Here is an 18,951-nt window from a genome sequence, read left to right as displayed (position 1 = left end):
CATCAACAAGCAAAACGCATCCATACTATATAAGAAACAACTAATAATGACATGCTTAATGTCGACCAAATCAACAATGACATCATAGTGTCAATGTCTGAGCTTGTCAAACACACTTGCACATCATGCTATGGCTCGACTGATGTGAACATATTATGAATATATTGGATTTATTGAATGCAGTTGGTCAACACACAACTTACTGGACAGCCATCCACTTCATAGACAACGTCAAAGATCTGCTTCTGGCCTTCAGTCTTCCTCTTGTCCTCGTTGATGTGACTAGCGGGAGGAAGAGGAGAGGATGTTACTGTATGTCTCAGAGGTACTGGAACTATTCACCAAGGATGTTTAGTATCACAGTGTAATAGCACATCTTTGGGTTACACAGGGGTTACTGGGTTACTCTGAAGGACTATTTTGGAGCAGAATTACTCTCCGTAGCCAGTAGAGTAGGAGAAAATATTCAGAATAAAATCTACTGGAGTAAACCAGCGTGACCACGCGCCCACTGCGGTTCCTTAAATCCTCGCTACGACAGCTGAATCCTATTCTAGTAACTATATCACCATGTACAGTTAAATATGAACGCTAATTAGAGTAAAAATACTCTGAACGATGAACTTTGGAGGCAAGAGTAGATTTAGACTGGGACCAAATGTTACGAGTACTTTTTTTTCTTCTTCAAATTTGAGTCAAATTTACTGTGTATGGACTGTTGGACGGAAATAAATACACCTCATTAGATGCAGCTCTACTTCTGGTTCCTAGTAGCACTTCCTAGTCCCCATAATGAGAAAACAAAGACACTTTGCATTTCTCTAAAAGCATTAATTTAGCAATGAAGAACACGTCACAATATGTTTGAAGTTTGAATAAATCCAACTCTCTCTCAGCCCGACAGTCTCTGGATTGTTTGGTTGGAACAAAATGTTGGACCAGAATGCAGATAAAGACACAACAGCCAACAGGTTGGATTGTTCTACTCGCAGAGGAAGACAGGACAGAGGGGACGAGTTTGGATAAACAACACACCTCCATAATGTTCTATGAATATATTTAGCTTCAGATAAAAAAAGAGGCACTGACTCACGCAGCAAAGACAACGTATTTAAAAAAGTGCGGCGATTGTTTGAACCATCTTCTCTGGACCGAGCTCATCGCGAGGATTCAGCTCAGCGGGCGTCACTAGATGGTCGATCCCATCAGATGCAGGGGTTTCCCGCCTCTAAATGCAGTGGAAGTGGTTCCGTAGTGATCTTATAACCAGATGCATGTGTGCCATGCCTTCACCTTGTAAAACAAATGGATTCTCCTGACAGAATATTATATGAATAAATATGCTTCCTTACATGTCACTGGAGTAAACAGACGCACAGAGGCGGTGTAAGGCCAGCATGATGATAAACACCAGCTGGCCACGTAGCACTAGACCAACACGGCGGGTCCGCTTTCCATGTTCATGACGGGTATTGGAAGCACCACGTTACTAATTACAGAAATCCAACAACAAAGCGCTTGTAAGATAATAGCGTCATGGAGATGAGAGCTGAAGGCAGGAAGAAGGCAGAGGCGTCCAATTTGTCCATGTGCAAGGAAACACTTTGTGCATGGAGTTAATGTAAAGCAGAGCAGCAGGTATCACCTCCCACAACCCCTACAGGGAACCATGCATTCACCAACTGGATAACTACTTCACTATAGTCTATAATTGTACATTTTGCACTGAAATATCCAGCAGCCAGGTATGTCCGAATAAAACCTTCAACCACGAACTGTTCAGTCAAAGTCCCATGTTTCACATCTTGGCTTAACATCGGTCAGGTGTTAAGAGTTGAACCCACAACCGGCTCCAGACTGAGCATGACAGCACAAAGGAGACTCACGTCATGACTTCTTTCAGAGACTCGATGGCTTTCTCCAGCGTTATCTTGTCTGGGTTGTCATCTGACGTGTGCTTCTTTATGTCTGAAACGGTGGAAGAAAAGGAAAGTTCGGTCAAAATAAAAGTAGACGGGCAGGACGAGATGAAAATCATGTGGAGCAAGGAGAGCAGAAAGGGAAAGAGGAATGACAGAATCACCCAACAGCAGATAACACAGGAAGGAGACGGGTATGAAAGGGGAACGATAAGGAGAAGAAGACAATCAACGATGTAATTAGCATACTTTTTTCTCTCAAGTCTGTTAACAGGGGTGTGTGTGTGTGTGTGTGTGTGTGTGTGTGTGTGTGTGTGTGTGTGTGTGTGTGTGTGTGTGTGTGTGTGTGTGTGTGTGTGTGTGTGTGTGTGTGTGAGATACCGTTAAGAAGAAGGGCCACACTGGGCAGCCTCTGTACGGGTCTGATGAGCAGCTCCACCAGCGTCTGCCGGCCACACTCTGGCTTGGCCTGGTTGATCTGTAGAATGAAAGCATATTAGTGTGTGTGTGTGTGTGTGTGTGTGTGTGTGTGTGTGTGTGTGTGTGTGTCAATATTTTCTAAAAAACTAAAAGGGTCACAACTTTTAAATCTGTGTCGACACACAGGTGTATATTTAGAAAAGGCTGTGTCTGATTCATTTAAGAGTGTAAATCTGCAGCAGGTCAATAATCATAATTGTATCCATTACAAAAATACTGCTTGGGTTCCTCCAGCACTAAAGTGCTGTTGGAGTCAAGCTCCTTTGTGTGGATTAGAGGCAACGTTCTAAATAGGAGGATTTATTGCCATGTGCAATGATCTCTGCTTCCATCCCACCGCTCTGCTGTCAGTGCCAAGGCCCAAGAACTTTCCCCCAGAGGACGATAGTTTAATAAAGAAAGGAATGATGCATTAATAATAGCGCTACTACTGCCGCTTTCCCCGATTGAAATGTCAAACGTTGCCGCTGCCGGTCGGTCATCGGCTGTCTCTACGTAAGAGGAGCCAAACATATGGATCATATGCTGGGAAACTTTCTTTCTCCGGTCACGTGGAGACATTTGACCTCTGCATTGACCTCAGTATCAGAGATGCTGTCATTCGCTTACATCCCAGAGAGCAGGGCTACTCAGTTTAATCCAGAGGTCCAGTTAGAGAAATATTATTGTACTAAATTAGATTTCTCTAATATGTATTGGAAGTTTCCACACTGAACTGGAGGGATTATAAATAATAATAAAAAAGAAGTATTATTATAGAGTGCTTGGGTTTCATCCACAGATTTCAGATTATAAATAATACATACATTGAGACCGTTAGGATGTGAACTGGAGGTAACCAAAATAATTAAAAGGGAAACGCAAGATTAACTTTACATATTTTTTTCTATATAAAACACTTTATTATTGGATGCACATGTTTTACTTTAAATGAGAAAAGAATATTTCTTTATTGTTATTATTGTATTTTTTTATGTATAATCCCTCTGACAATAAATACTGCAATTTGCAGTCAGTCATTTTAGATTTATATGAAAAGATAACGGGGTGTGTGTGTGTGTGTGTGTGTGTGTGTGTGTGTGTGTGTGTGTGAGAGAGAGAGAGGGGAGAAAGCAGAACGCTCAGCTCTTCCTGTTGTGGAAAATTAATGTTGAAACGTGTTGTTTTTTCTTTTGCAACTCTCTTTTGCTAAATCCACTTTTACGCGCCATCCAGCGGTCGTGTAAACAAACGCGGTGCAAATGCAACGCTCATACCTTGAGGAGAGCATGGCTCATACCTTGAGGAAAGCACGGCTCATACCTTGAGGAAAGCACGGCTCACACCTTGAGGAGAGCAACGCTCATACCTTGAGGAAAGCATGGAAGCGTGGCTTCTGTCTCTCACAACGGACAATCGCCTCCTTGCTCATCTCAAAGAAGTTGACGTAGGGAGGGTAGGCCTTCACCAGCTCCTTAGACTGGAGGGAAGAGGAGGACGGGTCAGAAGCAACACACACACACACACACACACACACACACACACACACACACACACTGTTTGTGGAGCTTGTTTTAAATCTAGTCCCATGAAACCATTTCCCATGCAACTACTAAATAAATGGGAACTGACCTGCATTCGTTCTCTTCTACATGAAGCGCTTTATTCATTTATTTTATGTATGATCATCATTCACGCCCCTTGTGCTTAAAGGACGGCCTGCTCTGTATCTCTGTAGCTAGAGGCCCTCAGTAGTTAACCCATACCCACCTGTCACTCACAACTGCTGCCTCTTTAGGAACTCAAAATAGTCCATTACTGCCATCAGCGTTCATGCCCAGCAAACAAACCTCTCATAAGTAAAAACAATGTCATTTACACTAGGGTCCTCTTAACCGCTTAACTTCATCAAAGCTGCGTAACGTCTGGATCACATACTGAACATCTGCGTAACCTTTACACTTTCCTACAGATTAAATGCAATGTGTTTGTACTCACATATTTCAGGACGATGTCTCCTACACTCACGTCCTCTGACCAGTCCGTCAGCAGCTCCTCAAGGTTACTCTGAAGGACAAACCACCAATCACACAGGTCAACAACGCCTCCGAAAGAAGACTGCATCACGGTGGTCAACCAGCCGAGGACTCCACCTTTATTCTGGTGTGAACCTCGTAGATTTCGGGGATGCTGCCGAATATCGTCTTCATTTCTTCTTGGGCCAGGATGGGTCCACCCACCTGCTCCTCCTTCTCCAATGGAAGCTTGAAAACCTTTAAAATAATAATAACAAATCGCATGAAACACATTACACCAACGAGCAAGAAGAAGAGTAGAACAGTTAGCTGTGTATTTTCACTGTCCTCACAGAACAGATTGTATTATTGCTGCTACGACACAGTAGAGACAGACGGGTGACACAATAGAGACAGACGGGTAGAGACAGACAGTAGAGACAGACGGGTGACACAATAGAGACAGTAGAGACAGACGGGTAGAGACAGACAGTAGAGACAGACGGGTGACACAATAGAGACAGTAGAGACAGACGGGTAGAGACAGACAGTAGAGACAGACAGTAGAGACAGACAGGTAGAGACAGACGGGTAGAGACAGACGGGTAGAGACACAGTAGAGACAGACAGGTAAAGACACAGTAGAGACAGACGGGTAAAGACACAATGAAGAAACCGTAGAGACAGACAGGTAGAGACAGAGTAGAGACAGACAGGTAGAGACAGATAGTAGAGACAGACAGTAGAGACAGACGGGTAGAGACAGATGGGTAGAGACAGAGTAGAGACAGTAGAGACAGATAGTAGAGACAGACAGGTAGAGACAGATAGTAGAGACAGACAGTAGAGACAGTAGAGACAGACAGGTAGAGACAGAGTAGAGACAGTAGAGACAGACAGGTAGAGACAGATAGTAGAGACAGACAGTAGAGACAGACAGGTAGAGACAGAGTAAAGACAGGTAGAGACAGACAGGTAGAGACAGAGTAAAGACAGTAGAGACAGACAGGTAGAGACAGACAGGTAGAGACAGTAGAGACAGACAGGTAGAGACAGTAGAGACAGACAGGTAGAGACAGAGTAGAGACAGTAGAGACAGACAGGTAGAGACAGTAGAGACAGACAGGTAGAGACAGACAGGTAGAGACAGAGTAAAGACAGGTAGAGACAGTAGAGACAGACAGGTAGAGACAGACAGGTAGAGACAGACAGGTAGAGACAGAGTAAAGACAGGTAGAGACAGACAGGTAGAGACAGACAGGTAGAGACAGAGTAAAGACAGTAGAGACAGACAGGTAGAGACAGAGTAAAGACAGGTAGAGACAGACAGGTAGAGACAGACAGGTAGAGACAGAGTAAAGACAGTAGAGACAGACAGGTAGAGACAGACAGGTAGAGACAGAGTAGAGACAGTAGAGACAGACAGGTAGAGACAGTAGAGACAGACAGGTAGAGACAGACAGGTAGAGACAGAGTAAAGACAGTAGAGACAGACAGGTAGAGACAGACAGGTAGAGACAGTAGAGACAGACAGGTAGAGACAGTAGAGACAGACAGGTAGAGATGGGTGCACACAAATGTCCAAACCAAGGTTGTGACAAAGCGTTAAATCACTGAAAACACCAGTGAACTATTTATTCAGAGGTTCTGCTCCACACCAGCCCTCTCTTGCATCTCAGTCAATGAGCTTGTGGATGGCTTCAATTATAAAGTTAGAAATGTTATTGATGCCATTGCACCCACTAAGGTGAAGGTTGTCTCGGGTAAGAAAAGATCCCCTTGGAGAAATGCCACGCTGGTCAGAATAGAGAAAAGAGAGGGTCGGAAAGCTGAACGCAGGTGGAGAAAAACTAATCTCCAGGTTCACTGTGGTATCTATAAAGAGAGACTTCACAATTATGATTTGGAACTTAGAAATGCAAGACAGGCCTTCTTCTCTGACATCATCACCAAAAACAAAAACAATACACGCGCCTTATTTGCTACCGTGGACAGGCTAACAAACCCTCCGGTGTCGGTAACGGCTACGCTCCAATCCACCTGGACATGCAATCAATCTGCCTCCTATTTTGCTGATAAAATTCAGAGAATTAGACAAGCAGTCGGTGGCTCCACACCAACCACAGGATATGTGTTGTCCCCATCTTTAAATAGCATCCATTCAAATATCATGACTCAATTTCACTCAATTAACCAAAGAAGCCTAGAAGACATTATACAACATCTGAACACATCCTCCTGCTGCTTGGATATTCTACCAACACACTTTTTCAAAAATATTTCACACTGCATGACCGCTGATCTTTTACAAATTGTAAACACATCCCTTCTCTCAGGTGTCTTCCCACAAGCCCTAAAAACTGCAGTTATTAAACCACTTCTAAAGACGGCTAGTTTAGACCCCGAAATATTGAAAAACTATAGACCAATATCAAACCTCCCATTCTTAAGTAAAATAATGGAAAAAGCGGTTTTTCAACAGCTGAACACCTTCTTAGCTGAAAATAACAGTTTTGATGTCTTCCAGTCCGGCTTTCGTCAGCACCACAGAACTGAAACTGCTTTTGTTAAGGTTTTCAACGACATCACTTAAACACAGACAGTGGCAGAACTTCAGTCTTAGTATTACTGGATCTCAGTGCTGCATTCGACACGGTTGATCATGACATACTACTAGACAGACTGAAAGTCTGGTAGGACTCTCTGGCGCAGCACTTAACTGGTTTGAATCCTACTTGAAGGACCGACAATACTTTGTGTCGGTAGCTAATTACACATCAGAGCTGACTAGGATGACATGTGGTGTTCCCCAAGGTTCAATACTGGGGCCTCTTCTGTTCAACATCTACATGCTTCCACTGGCTCAGATTATGAAAAACAACAAAGTGTGTTATCATAATTATGCAGATGACACAACTCTACATAACTATATCACCAGGGGACTATAGTCCCATACAAGGGCTGGCTAAATGCATTGAAGAAATCAATAACTGGATGTGCCAGAATTTTCTTCAATTAAATCAAGATAAAAAAGAAGTAATTGTTTTTGGTCCCAAGGACGAACGATTGAAAGTCAGCGCTCAGCTTCAATCACTAATGTTAAAAACCTCCCTGTCAAACAAAGAATTGACTTTAAAATCCTGCTGCTGGTTTATAAAGCACTGAATGGTTTAGGGCCTAAGTATGTTTGTGATCTGCTGCTACCTTATGAACCATCCCGGCCACTCAGGTGGTCTGGGACGGGTCTACTTTCTGTTCCAAGAGTCAGAACTAAACATGGAGAAGCAGCGTTCAGCTTTTCTGCTCCACACATCTGGAACCAGGTCCTGAAAGCTGCAGGTCTGCTGAGACCCTCAGCTCCTTTAAGTCCACATTGAAGACTTTTCTGTTTGCTGCTGCCTTTAACTGAACCAGATTCAATTACTGCATCTCACTACTGCATTTTATTTCTTAAACTGCACTGCAACTTTTATTCAACTTTTATTTTTTAAGTTGCTTTTTCTACTTTTATTTTGTTTTTTTGACTGTTTTAATGTTTTAATGTTTTCTTAACTGTTTTTAAATCTGCATTATGTTTTGATGCTTTTAATGGTTTTATGTGAAGCACTTTGAATCGCCTTGTTGTTGAAATGTGCTATACAAATAAACTTGCCTTGCCTAGAGACAGATGGGTAGAGACAGACTAGAGACAGATAGTAGAGACAGAGTAGAGACAGATAGTAGAGACAGATAGTAGAGACAGACTAGAGACAGATAGTAGAGACAGAGTAGAGACAGATAGTAGAGACAGACGGGTAGAGACAGACGGGTAGAGACAGACTGAAGTGAAGGGAGCATGATTGACTGAGTAGTCACCAGCTAGCATGACTAGCGTGCAGCGAGTACTAACTGTCTGGATGACTCAGCCTGGACTGTTAAGTGGCAGTAATGAAGCTGACTGCATGCCAGGGTTCCTTTTTAAGATTCAAGACAGAAGAGTTAAAGACAGGAGTATACAACAGAGAAGACAGATTACAAGAGAGGGCAAAACTGGAGGAGATGTTTGAGGCAGGGAGAGAAAGTCTAAGAAAGAAGAGGAAAAAGCAGAAAAGGATTTCCATCAGTGGGAACAGAGAGAGAAACGGAGAGGCGGGTCATGCTCTCCCTCCCCGGTCAGCTGTCCGACTCCCCGCTGATGAGACCCTTAATGACTGTAGCGTGTAACCTGTGAGGGGAGTTAGAACGGCCACATGCACACGGGACACTACCTGTATGATGGTGCTCAAGATGTCCACGTAGTTGCTCTCCGTCTGGTAGAGCTCCTTGGAGACCTGCCACCTGGCCGACTGCTTGGACAGAGCCGGCGTGGAGCTCTTGGACGGCTTGGAACTCTCTGGAGGAGCGAGACGGGCGGAGGAGAGCGAGGTGTTCAAGCAACTACATGCATGTGTACTGAAGATATTAATGAAGCTTTTATTTGACGTGATGAGCTCCATCACGGGGTCACTAACAAACCACAGGTAGTAAGCAAAAGACGACTGAGAGCAGCTTGCAGAGAGCACAGCAGCCCTTTAAGCCCTCACCCTATGTATTGTTTGAGTTGTGATTAGAAGTTGTACATGGGGATTATATATATATATATATATATATATATATATATATATATATATATATATATATATATATGAATGATTGTAGCCCTGATTGTTATGTTTAATGTGATACCTAACATGCTTTTTTTCTTGATTTGTACCTTGTCAGCCTTTTCATATCAAAAGGGAACCAGAGGGCTCAACAGGTTTTAACCAAACAGCGACATCTCTAAAACAAGCATTACTATATAAACTAAATAAGTTACGTCTGTTACAGTCTGAAGACAATTAAGGTTTGTCATCCAGCCTCAGCTTATAACTCATATTCAGCATTGTAGAGCAACACTAATGCATGCTAGCAATACTATTCCTTTAGACTAAGGAAACAATTAGCTTTCCTGAAAGTCAGATTCAAGAAGACATTCAACAATATTATGGATTTGTGTGGAAGGCTTCGTTTTATAATGTAAAAAGGTCTAAAAGCTCCTCAGAAGGTGCTGTATTCTCAGCTAAGTCCGAATACAACACATACTCATGTTGGTTCTCGCTGGAAACTGAAAAGCTATTCTTTGTTCAAACTGATGAGCTTAACTACTGGTTATTAGCCTGTTTCTGCCAAACCTGACCTGGAGAGGTTCCTGGCTGCTCCTCTGGATGAAGAGTACTTGTCCTCCTCTCTGCCCTGTCTGTCCTTATCCTCCTGTCCCTGGACTTCCTTCTTCTCATCCTATCCCTGGTCACGGTACTGTCTGCTTTGCTCTCGGAGCTCTTCCCTACTCTGTCCTCTGAATTTAAGGAGGGAATCATCTGGTTATTGTAATCTTAAAGAAGAATCAACCATAGGAACAGAAGAGAATATTGTCCAAGTCACTGCATTTTCCAGAAACGGTATAACTTTCAACCAGAGAAATGAAGGTTTTAGAGTTGCATGAATGCATTTCATTCCTTCCTACCTGCCAGGGCCTTGCAGGTCTCGGGGGTGTTGGAGATGTCCAGCAGGGAGCTGATGGACAGGCAGTGCTCTGCTGACGGCCGCTTGCGTGGTGGAGGGAAGGGGGAGATCTCCGTCTCCCGGGTGAACTGGGCCAGCGTGTCCCTGAGACGCCGCCGCTTACGGTTACTGTTGGGCGTGGAGAGGGAGAGGAGGGACACGGCCTTCTTCATGGCCGGGCTGTCGTTCTGAAGTACAGCGGGGCGGAAGTGTTAAAAATAGACGAGGACGAGACAAACACAGGAGAAGTGGAAAAGATAGCAAAATGAAAACCAGCCCGTTTGCATTTTGATATCTTTTGTGTCTCGTAAATTATGAAGGAAAATGTGAGGGGGGAAATAAACCTTGAGGCTAAAACCTTTTGCAACTAATACAATTATCTGTGGAACGGATAAGCACACAGTGTGACAGTCAGAAATGGATCCTGACTCCTGCTTTACGGCCCCGGTAACTCGATAAGGAGACGATGGGTGAGGCCGACTGTGGAAAGAGCCCCAATACGCTGATGACATCCCGCTGTGCCTCGAAGGCCCGCTGAGACTGCCAGGAAGCACCGGATGGCTGACAGCTCTAAACGCTGACGAGGCTCAAATCCTTGTGACTGCTTCAGACAGCGTCGCTCCCAAAGACGCTCACTGTATTGGGCCCGTCCTCCAGCTGTACTCTTACAAACCTTGGCCTTATGTTGGACCAGTCTGTCAGGGTTCCTAACATTCTGACCAGTGGATCCATGACTTTAAACCAAATGTCCATGACAAACATTTAGTGAAGTCTGGGTGTAAACAGTAAGAAGTGAGTAAATGTAGTATTTAAACTAACAATGAGAATACAAAGCATACAGTAAACCTTAAATGACTCAAATGAATGAGACAATAGTTTGATTAAAAAAATAAACATTTATATAGATGCCTGTATGTATGCCTGCTTATATTTTGAGTCTTTCTTTTAAAAGCATATTCATTATTCAAACTCAGCGTAAATGAACGTCATGAACACATGAATATAACACATTTACATGATATTTACAACACTTTTGGGATTGTATTTTTTTCAAGGACTTTTCCAGGCCTGGAAATAACCATTTTAAAATGTCATGACTATTCCAGGTTTTCCATGACCGTAAGAACCCTGAACTTGAATTACCACACACACACACACACACACACACGTACAATAACACGACCCACAATGCACTCACCTTCTCGTAGAAGTACATGGACTCTCCGGCCCGAGCGTCCATCTGAATGCTGCCCCAGAACCACTACCACGGAAGAGAGAAAACACGTCGTATTGTCCCCGGGGTTATTGATGATAGAGGTACAAAAAAGATTATTTCTGAAACTATAATGACAGCCTTTACTTTGAAAACCAATAAAAGTGACAGAGTAAAGAAAAGGCCGTATTGATTGTAGGGGTATAACTACACCTAAACTACCCTAGCTCAAATTGTTCATCCACTGGAATGAGGAAATCTATTATTGATCTCTCTCTCTGACAGCAGCGACAGAGAGAGGGGGAGTACACTGTAACCACTGAGGTTTCATCTAAAAAGAAACCCTGTGCAATTCATCATTTGGCATTGTGTGTAGGAGGAGAAACGCTGAGAGGATTCATTATTTTCCTTGTGTCCCCTTGTGTCGGTGTCTTCCTGGAGCAGAGCAGTTACCCTGTTATGACAAGATGGTGCTTGACCAGAATCAGACGTGTCAAACGTCCTCGTCTTTGGAAGCAGCACTGAAACAAACTAAACAAGCACACCACCTACCTCCTGTTTGACCACATAGAGTTTCTTGGGGGGAAAAGGCAGCTCCTTTACTGAGTTTTCCTCCACCACCATGTGTGTACACTTCTCATCTCCAGCCTCAAGGTAACGGCCACCTTAGACACAGAAAACCACGATGATGAAAAGATATATACACACACAAACACTTTCATGGATCAGCCTTGTAAAAAGGAGGTGTGTGTGTCTTCAATCAGAACAAATCCCTTTCTCAAACAGCAGTTATCCAATTAGAGCTTAGCCAGTAGAACTAGCGGCAGCAGGACTGTAACACGTTGGACTTCCCTACAGGATGAGTCGGCTCTAGTAAGAACAGTCAGTGTCCAAAGAGGTTTCAAAAAACAAAAATACAAGAACAATAAATGTCTAAGCAGTCAAATGTGTGACTGTCTGAGAAAACCAGAAGAGGCGCTTCTGCGTGGCGGCCATGACAGACCCGTGTGCTGCAGCACTGACCGTGTTTCAGGGTCCTCTCCTCCATGTTGGCCTTCTCCTCGTCTGAAAAACCCAGAAAACTGAGGACGCAGTCCTGGAACGGAGGTACTTTGAACTCCGTCCGAAACTGCTCTTCTTCTGCGTAAAAGAGCCTGAACACATGAAGGCGGGAGAAACGAGGTTACCGTCAATACCACCATGACGTCACTCCTAAAACTGGGTTTGTTTTAAAGAAGAAATTCAAACAGTTCCCTGAACATAGTTGACTGTTAAAGTTGTGTGTTAGCCCTGAAGGTGGACTGACTGGCCACATTTTAACCGCTTCACTGGTGGCAATAATCAGTCAAAATGATTGTTAACAGTTCATTATTATAAATAGAATAGAGTTTGAGTTACTACAGCCGCTAACCGAAAACTCAATTCTGCAATAAAAATATTGTTAATTCTGAAAAATATGCACTACGCCTCCATATAGATAAAGCACTTACTGTCAACATGCAGAGACACTCAGACAATGATTTATCATTTACAGCCGACTATTATATAGTACTTCCAGTTATCATTAAACAGAAAACCGACTTTGTAGAAATTATCTAAAAGGAGTAAAAAGAGAAATGTATAAAATGAAAGAAGAAACGCAATACTGTAGATATAAATTAATAATAGCCTGTGATTCAATCAGTTATTTCTAAACATGTGTTAAATATTACAATAACAGAACTAACTGACCAACATGAAAACCATATAAATGATTCATTTATATTTCATGCATAACACTAAGAATTCCCAGCCGCTCAACAATAGTAAATATACTGTACATCTCTTTTCTAGTCTTCTGAGAACTCAAAGCTTTAACACAACATCATTATTCATCCTGTCATCCACTGATGGGAGGGGCTAAGGTGCCACCTGCCCATCAGGAAGGAAGGAAGGCGGGCGGGCACGCGCACACACACGCGCACACGCACACACACACACACACACACACACACACACACACACACACTAAATGTCTTGCCTAAGGACACGTCGGCATTGCCTAGCGGAGCCGGGGATCGAACGGCCGATCCTCTGATTAAAGGCTCTGTGACTGAGCCAGTCGTCCATCAACAACGATCCCTTCCAGGGGCAAAAAAGCAATAATAAATATTAGAGCTAGATACACCAGCCTTTCATCAGCAGGAGAAACAAGACGTCGCACATTGATACCATAACAAAAGCCATTACATCGTCTGGCTAAATAATACCGCATCTTGGTCACATCACAGCCCGTAACCTGAGGCTTCACACAACCTGACCTTTGAAGAGTCTTAGGTACGAGGTGTGGCTTGTGTTTTCACCAACACGTCAAAAGAAAAGACATTAAAAGCCACAAGCAGAAATTAATATGACTTGTTAAGTGTCTCTGAGACTTCGGTCCGCAGAGAGACAATGTTTCGTGGTGCAGATGAGTTGCACATTTAAATGACAGGAATCGAGCACGCCGGGGTGGCTGACGACTTCATTTGTCCACCAAGCGTTCTCCATCGGTTGCCTTTGACGGGAAAAATAATGCGTGAAATGATGGTTTACTGTCCTTGTTCAGCACTGCAGCTACACTCACAAATACCTGAAACTAATGTTGCACGCTATATCGATACGTTAAAAACGATACTGCATATTTCTAGTATCAATACTTTATTAAAATAGCGCGGATCAGAGCTATTATAGATAAATATACCAGTATCGTAAGTATCGTGATATTTATGGCAGGTATCGCATCGAAGTCATAATTCTGGTATCATGACAACCCCAACATGTAGCCAAATACACCTTCTTTAAAATATACCAGGTCCAATACGTCCAGTATGAATACAGAGAGGCAGAATATACTCGCAGCTCTAAACCGATATAACAGAGTGGAGTTTCTTCCCTCACAAATAATGCAACCCTGAGAACAAACAGCGGCCTGCAGACAACAGCTGAGCTTCCCTCTGGCCGGCCATCGTCAGCAGACAATGACCGGCCGCCACTCCCAGTGACTCAGAGTCAGTGGCTGAAAATGAGAAGCTGCCACCTGAACCATGGATTTCATTGTCAACCTTCCTCACGACAGTCAGGCAAAATAACTTTTCACACAGAGATTTTTCACTCACATATGCAGGGAAACGCTCGCATTGTGCAGCTCGACCGTCATAAAAGGAGAGCGGCTTTGAATGATACATGAGCTCGCTTCTTTCCTTCCTTCTACTTACACTTCGTCTCTTCTCTCCCAAGCCTTATGAATCCATGATGGAGTCAGAATGGGCGTCCCCATGCACACTGCCAGCTGAGAGATGGGACACATGGCAAAGAGAGGAGGAAAAGAAAACACAATGAGTAAATAAACTGCTTCAACTAGAAGACCTCGGTGCAATTCCACTGTCAGTGCTCACAGTACAACAGTCTGTGTTGATCCTGATTCCCTGTCACTCACAATCACAGTACAAATGTGACAGGTAAACAGTTTTCACTTCAGGCACCATACAAAACCCAGTATGAGGCTCCATTGGTTCAAACAGTTCCTGAATCTTTCTTTTCTTAGGATGCACTTCCAACTGTCGCAGCCGTCACACAGCCCAGCTTTCAACTGCATTGTGTCTTGTTGAGCTTCAACAACAGACAGCCTCCATGAGAGGAATGAGGAAAGGTAAGAGCTGAGAGAGAAAGATGAATGATCATTGCCGTCCATCTGTCTGTGGAGGAGGCCGTGTACTGTAGTCCGTCGAAAAAGAATGTAACTAGGAATTAAAGAGGCAATAGAAGAGATTTCTTTTGGTTTATCTTGTCATTATGAAGAGAAGCTGGAATAATGACACCATGTGCTTTAGATTGGTTCCCTATGAGCTTTCCCTCTGCGCTTGTGTTTGGTGGGGAAAATAAAGCTTTTGCACAACCAGAGGACCGCACTTTTGGCTGTCCTCCAGAGAAGGAAATGGCAGATGGTGGAACAATCGGAGGAATTACTATTGGATTATTACTGTGCTCTTCATGAGGTGTGGAGAAAAATGTATAACTGTGGAAACTCTACCCGGCAAAAGAAAGAGCCTCGCTGACAGAGGATGCAAAACATGTGAGAAGGTACAATGTTAAAGGTCACTTTGTCCTCTTCCTTTACAGCATTCTGAATTGTTAAAATTTAAAAAATGTTTGGCCAAATTATGTAAATAATGGTCTGTATTGAAACCTGGTATGCATACTGTCAAGTTTGAACACATACACACACAATGATATTACTTCAGCAGAGTTAACGTCATACAATGGGAGTAAAGAGATTAAAAGTAGGAGGACAAACCCTGTATTTCTCTCCATGAGTGGAGTAGGCGATGAGATGCGTGACCTTGGTGGAGAAGTCTTTCCGGATGGTTCCACCCATGTGATGAACCAGATTCACCAGGTTTTTCTACATGGAAACAAAACAGCACAAGTTCAGCACACGGTGGTTTATGTGACACATTCTGCTCTACGACCTTTTCTCTGCCGCTGTTCATCGTTTTCCCACAGAGTCAATTAGTCTCTCTGTACCTGAGACCTTTGATCTGCACTTGATTTCCAACAACCTACTGTCACATAATACAGGATAACCATTTTTAATGCTCCCTTATATGGAAACATACAACTAAAGTAGTCTAGGAATACAACAATCCTGGTAATTCAACCTTCATGAACTATTGAGTTTAAATCTTTTTATGAAGTGTTTGACTTCATGGACATTTTGACGGCTGTAGTTTGCAGTGCTGTTGAATTGTATTGCATTTAGTGATGGGACAAAGATCGGCATCTAAATAGCGTGAAGAGCTCCAGCCTCTCTTTAGGGATGAGACGGTTCTAAGCAGCTCTGACACGTGAAGGTGGAGCCGATCTCCAGTCCTGGTTGGTATTAAGATGCCAGAACACACGGTACAATGATTCACTCTTGTTGTTCTACATCCTCCTCTTCCTCCACTTGAGTCAAAATATGTTCTGTTTTAAGTTCATCCCTTTTCCTTATGCTTCAGGTTTGCTCGTGGCGTGATGGACTCCCTCAGCTCGGCTTCACACGGCTTGCCTCTGTGAGGCCGGCTGCATACGAGACAGAACGCTCCGCTTGTGGAGTTTAGTCATTTATAATGACCTGAAACATACTGTGAAAACAGCCCAAGCGCTTCTCCAGGCAAAGAAATGGAATATTCTTCAAATCAGTCACCTGATCTCAACTCAAGTGAGCATGCTTTTATTTTACTTCAGATACAAGTGAAGGCTGAAAGACCCACAAACAAGCAGCGCCTGAAGGAGGCTGCAGTACAGGCCTGCAAAGCATCTCAAGGGAGGAGCTCAGCGTTTGGTGATGACTATGCAGGCCTCCAGACTGCGACCAAATGGTCGCATTTAGCGCCTAAAATTAGACACAGTGCGACTAAATGTTTCATCTACTCGCGCGACCAGTAAAGTAAAGCTTTTTTTTGTTATTAAATATTTTTGTTGCTGACAAACTTGTTCTACACCTCAGCCCACTATAGTTAGCGGTAATGACTGGTTTGCCAACCAACATTAACTCCAGAAGAAGAAGAAGAAGAAAGGAGACGAAAACAGAAGAAGGCTGGCCAACGTGTGAGAGCGAAGGACCACTGTGATAGGCTAATGTGTGAAAGGAGGCGGGTCTTAGGTGTTATCCCGCGAATCCACAGATTTCACATAGCGGGGTCTCCTGTCAACAATGGTGAAGCGGACTATCAGTTGGTACTTTCTTCCTAAACATAATGATCTAGACAAGACAAATCCAGAGATTGAGTCTGACTCAGATTGTGAGGAAACGGTCGTGGAGAAAAAAGGCAGGAAAGTCAGCTTTCGCGATGAGCGCGAGTTCACCTGGCTGAGGTGTTTCAGGGAGACGAGTTCAATGAACTGCAAATTCTGCTGTCGATACCTACAACATGCGGGGAACACGAAATTTGCTTCAAATTTTAATCATTTTTAATACTTCACCCATAGTCATCATCAAATTATTGATGTATGCTGTGTGTCTTTACATACATGTGCATGTATGCTGTGTGTATGTACGTACATACATACATACATACATACATCAATAAGTTGATGATGACTATGGGTGAAGTATTAAAAATGATCATTATATTCACTATTATGCTAGTTTGTCCTATTACTTCTGAAATCATGGGGGAATGTGTAAAAATGGCTGTAATTCCTAAACAGTTAATGCCATATTGTTGTTATATCCATTAAACTGGAGCTGAAAGTCTACAATTCAACCACATATTGATTTTAAATCCAGTGCAGTAGTGTAAATATGCAAAGTTAAAAACATAGTTTAATTTCTAGTACGAGCATAAAGAACCACAGTAAGATGTTGGATGAAGAGCCACAGGCAACGAGATCTTGCTGTATTTACTGCAAACTTTCAATCGGTCATCAAGGTAAACCGCACACGCACACGCGCACACGCACACGCACACGCACACGCACACACACACACACACACACACGGGGGTAAGTGTTCCACTACATCATGCAGACTGAAAGAAAGGTCACAGCAATGCATCTGGAATGCTGCTCTCCAAAAGACTAGTCCGTTTCTAGAATAGATGGCCTCTTTCTCTGCAGAGGGCTCAAGAGCAAAGAGATCCTAAATGAACAGACTCACCACTTCCTCTTTGTTCCTGAAGCCGGTGAAACACAGCGACAGGTTGAGCATCGTGGTGCAGTAGAGAGGACGGCACGAGAACTGGAGCGGCTGAAGGACAAAATAACACGGAGATACTGTTCATGTCATTTTGTCTTCTAACAATATGATTAACAATTGAGTGAAAGAGCCCTGCAAAGACAACAGCACCACATTCAGGTGCACAGCGTCGACTCTTTCAACAAATGCAAGCGGCAACAAGACACCGAAAATGCATTCTGGGAAGCCAACAGCCATCGTCTCATAATCAGGGTTCACACACATTCTGACCAGTGGGTTTCAGGACTTTTCCATGACTTTAAACCAAATGTCCATGACAAACATTTAGTGAAATCTGGGTGTAAACAGTAAGAAGTGAGTAAATGTAGTATTTAAAACTAACAATGAGAATACAAAGCATACAGTAAACCTTAAATGACTCAAATGAATGAGACAACAGTTTGATTAAAAGAATAAACATTATATAGATGTCTGTATGTATGCCTGCTTATATTTTGAGTCTTTCTTTTAAAAGCATATTCATTATTTCAAACTCAGCGTAAATGAACGTCATGAACACATGAATATAACACATTTACATGACTTTTACTAAACCTTTGGGATTTTATTTTTTTCAAGGACTTTTGCAGACCTGTAAATAACCATTTTAAAATTCCATGACTGTTCCAGGTTTTCCATGACTGGAAGAACCCTGCTCATAATGCTATTCATTGGTTTAAAATTGACTTTAAAACTGTCTGCTTGTGAAACTATTTGCTGGTAGACGTCGGCACTCAGCCCCCTCCTGCCCACGGTTATGTTATATGTATTAATAATATTATTATTATTACTACTATGTTCCCGTCAAAAGGTCATGGAAGATGACATCTCTATGATGCTCTGCAATGGAGTCGAACCCTGTGTGTAGCGTGTAGCATGTAGCATGTAGCGTGTAGCGCTCCGTCTTGTTGACAGAAGCAGTCGGGGCATATTGTTCATGTTCCACATTAGCATCCGAAGTGAAGTCTGATTCTTCAAATCAAGGCTCGTCTCTGGTGGGTCTTCCCCACGCGGCTAACAGGCAACACGTTTCAGAACGCTGTG

General features: G+C 43.0%; 1 protein-coding gene across 1 annotated transcript in view; it reads right to left on the bottom strand.

Moving 5' to 3' along the window:
- The window catches only part of ect2 (epithelial cell transforming 2), a gene marked incomplete at its 5' end in the record, with an annotated part of 41,178 nt that overhangs the window by 14,274 nt on the left and 7,953 nt on the right, over window positions 1-18,951 (bottom strand). Inside the window, 14 exons of the mRNA XM_079221004.1 lie at window positions 204-282; window positions 1,887-1,968; window positions 2,301-2,397; window positions 3,748-3,858; window positions 4,377-4,445; window positions 4,532-4,651; window positions 8,641-8,765; window positions 9,918-10,143; window positions 11,154-11,216; window positions 11,721-11,833; window positions 12,192-12,322; window positions 14,405-14,478; window positions 15,484-15,591; window positions 17,830-17,919. Coding sequence (XP_079077130.1) covers window positions 204-282; window positions 1,887-1,968; window positions 2,301-2,397; window positions 3,748-3,858; window positions 4,377-4,445; window positions 4,532-4,651; window positions 8,641-8,765; window positions 9,918-10,143; window positions 11,154-11,216; window positions 11,721-11,833; window positions 12,192-12,322; window positions 14,405-14,478; window positions 15,484-15,591; window positions 17,830-17,919 — 1,488 coding nt within the window. The remainder of the gene's footprint in view (window positions 1-203; window positions 283-1,886; window positions 1,969-2,300; window positions 2,398-3,747; window positions 3,859-4,376; window positions 4,446-4,531; window positions 4,652-8,640; window positions 8,766-9,917; window positions 10,144-11,153; window positions 11,217-11,720; window positions 11,834-12,191; window positions 12,323-14,404; window positions 14,479-15,483; window positions 15,592-17,829; window positions 17,920-18,951) is intronic.

Source organism: Taurulus bubalis (assembly GCF_910589615.1).
Source record: "Taurulus bubalis genome assembly, chromosome: 7".
Taxonomy (NCBI): Eukaryota; Metazoa; Chordata; class Actinopteri; order Perciformes; family Cottidae; genus Taurulus; species Taurulus bubalis.
Note: the sequence above shows the minus strand (reverse complement) of the source record. Positions and strands in the feature narration are given on the sequence as shown.